This window comes from Monopterus albus, unplaced genomic scaffold (genome assembly GCF_001952655.1).
Source record: "Monopterus albus unplaced genomic scaffold, M_albus_1.0 scaffold174.1, whole genome shotgun sequence".
Taxonomy (NCBI): domain Eukaryota; kingdom Metazoa; phylum Chordata; class Actinopteri; order Synbranchiformes; family Synbranchidae; genus Monopterus; species Monopterus albus.
Window position 1 is genome coordinate 588,437 of NW_018128054.1, and position 4,835 is coordinate 593,271.

General features: G+C 41.7%; 1 protein-coding gene across 1 annotated transcript in view; it reads left to right on the forward strand.

Annotated features, from left to right (window-relative positions):
* The window catches only part of LOC109969488 (BUB3-interacting and GLEBS motif-containing protein ZNF207-like), a 7,598-nt gene extending 2,763 nt beyond the window's left edge, over nucleotides 1-4,835 (forward strand). Inside the window, exons 5-9 of the mRNA XM_020616407.1 lie at nucleotides 117-318; nucleotides 500-577; nucleotides 1,285-1,497; nucleotides 1,701-1,839; nucleotides 2,663-4,835. Coding sequence (XP_020472063.1) covers nucleotides 117-318; nucleotides 500-577; nucleotides 1,285-1,497; nucleotides 1,701-1,839; nucleotides 2,663-2,817 — 787 coding nt within the window. The 3' untranslated portion in view covers nucleotides 2,818-4,835. The remainder of the gene's footprint in view (nucleotides 1-116; nucleotides 319-499; nucleotides 578-1,284; nucleotides 1,498-1,700; nucleotides 1,840-2,662) is intronic.

Below are 4,835 nucleotides of genomic sequence, written 5' to 3' on the forward strand. Positions count from 1 at the left end.
CTGCCCACCAGTTAACCAATCCCCAGCCATTTTACACCTTAAGAAAGTTGTTTCCACCGTGCGGGTGACTGTCAGTTGTCTTTTTTTTGTTGTTGTTGTAACATTATGATGATGAGTCTTCACATTTTCCCCTTATATACTGAATTTGTTCTGTGGTTGTCAGGCATGCCTCCTCCACTGGGCCACCGTCCAGGCATCACACACATGGCCCAGGTCCCCTCTGCTGCTAATGTGCTGACGAGACCTGTGGTTCCTGTCGCCACTGGCCCTTCAGTCCAGCCTGATATCACCAAGCCTCTGTTCCCCATTGCTGGACAGGTAAAATCTTCATGACACCTGTCTGTGCAATTTCCACCTATCTCACTGCTCTGACAGGGCAGAGCTTTATTCTCCTGTTGAGTAGCTGTGTTCACACGGGCTTATGTAAACAAGACTTTACTCAAATGTTTTGTAACTAAAGGATTATTTTATTTGTTTCCCATCCTTTCCTGTGCTACAGATGGACAGTCGGGTTGCAATTACAAGTGCAGAATCTCAGTCCGCCTGCCCTAAAGCTCTGTTCTCTGTCTCATCACAAGTACGCAGCTGTCGGCTTACTCTGCTCCAACAACTTGTAGCTTTACTGCTGGCATGTACCCACATGTGTATAGCTTGCCTGTGGTGTATTTGAGCTATTTTATTTGCAGGAGCTGTTTTAGTTAGAGATGATGAAATCCAGACGTGTATGTGGGTAGAAAATACTTTTAAATGTTTTGTAATTTCTACCAACATGCATTTTTATGCCTTTATTAAATGAGGTTAAAAATCAGCTTTTTACCTCAACAAAATCAGCAACTCATGTGCAGGTTTATAAAGTGGGCTTCTTATTTTTGAACTGCTGCAGGGCAATATAGTACAGCATGCGTATTTTAATTTATTTTAGGTGGTATCTGGATCAGCTGTTTAGCTTTTGAATACACCATGGCCAAGGTTTTATTTTGGTCATACTTTACAGGATATACTCATCAATATATGTAACACTGTTGCCAAGATCTTGTAGAGATCATAAGCGGGTATAGAATCTGATTTGTGGATGTGAAGTTTCTCTGTTGAAATAATGTGCAGTAGAAATACAAATTGGCACAGCCTGACACCCATTTAAAGCCTGTGATTCTGTAGCAGACAAATCCATCTTAATTCTAAAAGACCAATTACAGGTATGTTATGGCACTAACCTCAAAGTATGACTAAAAGTGCCCCTTTGTGGAATTGAGCAGAGACATGTTTTTCTTCTCTCATCCTCAGAGTCAGCAGACAGTGTCCCCCCACCCTCCCTCGTCTGAACCCTCAACGCCCACGTTCCCAGCCTACACTCAGGCCACGGCAGCGGTGACCAGCCCCACTCCTGGCAGCAGTACAGTCTCCAAACCTCCCTCTGCTGTAACCAGTAAGCCTGCCACCCTCACCACCTCCAGTGCAACCAGTAAGTTGATCCATCCTGATGAGGATATGTCACTGGTAAGTAATCCACTTGGAACTGGATCTTTATGCATTTACAGTAAGTAGCTTCACAGTTTGAGTCTGCTAATCATAGAAAAAGTGTGTGAACAATACAAAGACAGAAATAGGCTTTTCATAAATTAAAGTACTTTATTTCTCCTGGTGGAGCAACAGAATTTTACTGTAAAATTATTCCTCTTTATGTTTTCTGTGTCCTGTAGGAAGAGTTGCGGGCTCAGCTGACCAGATACCAATGCAGCGTTCCACACAGAGGCCAGGCCGCCGCCACTGCTCCCTCAGTGGGTCCCGGGGGCGGTTTACTGGCTCCTCAGCAGCCCAGCATGAGGCATCCCATACCTGGTAAGGAACTACATAAAAGCTTTACGTTGTTCTGCTTTACTTCTTAAAAGCATCATTATTGTTTAAATCATTTTCAAAAATTTTCTTTGTAAGTGCTATATTCAATGCTGAATGCTACTACATTGTTAGCCATGACTGAAACAACTATTGGATGGACTGACTTCTGTGCACACATTTATGGTCCCCACAGGATGACCCTCTGACATTTTTCCAAAACCACAGTTAGTAAATAGTGTTCATGTCAACATCCAATTTGTAATTAGGTTCAGACTTTAAAAATCAGAATTCACATTCTTTCCAGTGACCCTAATCTTCCTCCATACTTTGCTTTTCAGCCATTTCCATATTTGTTTCTAAAGCTGAATTTTATACTTTTGCATCACTGCCCATACGGGTAACATGCTTTAGGAGACAGTTGCCTAGCTGTTGTGTTTATACTTGTATAAACATCAACATTCTAACTAGGGGACGCTCACATCAAAGTACAGAAAAGAAGAAAAAAATTGGGAGACAAACTGTAGAGATTTTGAGCCAGTCTCAGTTATTTGTCCTACAATTGGTATTACGCCAGGTTTTCCAGGTGAGAAAGCAACCACATCGATTGACAATATGTGATCAGTCCAGCCAAGTAAAACTTTCAAGAGGTTCTCATCCTGGAGCAGAGTTTTGTACCCAACTACTCTGCATTAAAGTCAGATTTTTGATGAAAAAAACCTTTTTTTTTTTTTTTTAGAATTGTCATTCAGTGCAACAAAACTTAAGTAGAATGTAGATGCTAATTTAGCTTTTTGATTAAAAAGCCAACAAACCTGTTTTCTTGCAGGTCAGTATGGTGGTCCACCACAGGGGATGCCAGGCTACATGCCTCCGCTTGGACAGGCCTCTTCTGTGGGTCCATCAGCGTACCAGGGAGCCCCTCCACTGCCACCACCGATGGGTGTGAGACCCCCTGTCATGTCTCCCGGAAGCCGCTACTGAAGCCCGTCTTCCTCTCTTCTATAGGTTTGGACACTAAACCCTTTTTTAATGTGCTGAGTAAACAAACCAGTACTGGTGTTATAGTAACACGACGTCCTGTTTTTCTACTACTGAGCTATGAGGAAGAGAGACTGAATAGAAAAGCATCAGAACGCATGGGAAATGTGTAGTGTTCCTTAACCCCAACTCAACTGTGTTTCAAACCATCTCTGTTCTGTGGCTTTTTTCCTTGTCGTGTTTCATTTAGGTGTGTAGAAGTTAGTAGATATGGTTCGTATTGTTGTGAAGGCGCTGGAGTTACATGGGCAGTACCCACCCTATATCAAGGCAAGTTTGATGTAAATACATTTCTGTTCCAAGCTAAACAGTGAGGCCTTCACAGCACCTAGTGCTGTTGGACTTTGTGTCCCCAACTTTGTTTGGTGAGGGCTTCGAGTAACTGATTCTGTTTTGTGTTAATTCTGAAGAAATATTCCCTTAACTTTCAAATGGCATCTGTACTGTTGTAAAACTGTAATAAAATGTGGCAAAGATGCAAGACTCTTCTTTACGGGACATCAGTGGGGAAAGAGACGTCACAGCAGGTTTGTACTGCAGTAAAACTACAGGGTGACTGGTTTTGTTGTCTATTAACAGAAATGCTGTGGAGTTCAAATTTAAAATGCTGTTATATTTTGACTGAGTAACATTTTTAAACTGTTGCTCTGTACTTGGCACTGGCAGACTGGCCTTTGACACTCAGTGCTTTGTACAGCTGCATAACGTGGGGTCACTAGTGGCTGTAGTGCTAAAACCCAGATTTCTCTTCTCCCTGTAGCAATGCCATGGGGACTGGCTGAGGCCCTGTCTCAGTGTAGCCCTGTTTCAGCCTGAGGCAAGTCTCACCGTTTTCTCTTTCATTCATTACCAGGGGCCCTCACAGCTTACACGCTGTTGGATCTCCATGTCCCCAAACTTGCAAGTTTGGTGAAGGCCCTTGTTTGTGTTGTTCCGTTTAGGCATCATTTAGCTCATTGATTATAGTTTAAGCTCTTATGCCAGTGAACCTGCATCTTCCATTAATTACTGGTGAGTGCATCAGAAAACTATTTTCATTTAGCAGCACTACACTGACTGTATAGATCTTTTTCATGTTTAGAAGCTGATGTTTTGGCCAAAAGTCGCATTATTAAACTGGTACATATTAACAGTCTGTCACCTGCAGCCATGTGTACGGCAAACTGTGTACTGGGAGGTGTGTGCTGAACAAATGGCTTTTCATGTGCTTGTTAAATGACTTTGCCACTTAATCCTATTTGTTTCATCAGCTTTCCTCACTTGATCATTTGAATTTTACTTACATGAAGGAGAATCTCTGCCAGTAACAGGTTAGTTAAAGCTGTAAGTACTACTGCTATGATTTTAAGTTTGTCTACCTGTGTTTTGTGTGCACATGTTAATATTGTCAGTTTTCTTTTTTTTTTTACACAAAAAGGAGCCCACAATGATTAAGCATTCAACACTAATGGAAGCCACTCCATTATAATGCCTAGTTAATACTTGTGTAAGACTTTTTTCCTGCTGCTTCTACAGAAGTGCATTCCATTAAAGAAAAATACTGGAAGCTCTTATCTTGTAATTATGACTCCGTATCTCATCATAGTGAGCCCTTTCTCATAGTTATGAGATAATGCAGGAGTTGAACACTGCAGAACTTTCCCAAGAATCATCAGGCTTGAACAAATTCTTTGTCAGAGTAATAGAGTTGTCAGTACATCCAATAGTGCATAGCCTAAGTGAACTGTTTGGCATATTTGGTTTTCAAAAACCAACAAAAATGGGCTAAAAACAGGCCTCCAAGTTGCTGCCTACAGTGTAACTAAATATGTACACATACTGAGCAGCTTCAGAACCTGCTTAAGAAACACTGGGTTTAAGGTTTCTTCAGTAGGCCATTTACATAATTCTGACAGCACATCCAACAGCCTACATAGCAAAATTAAACTTCTAGTAGACAAATTGGTGTAGTGCCCCCTCCC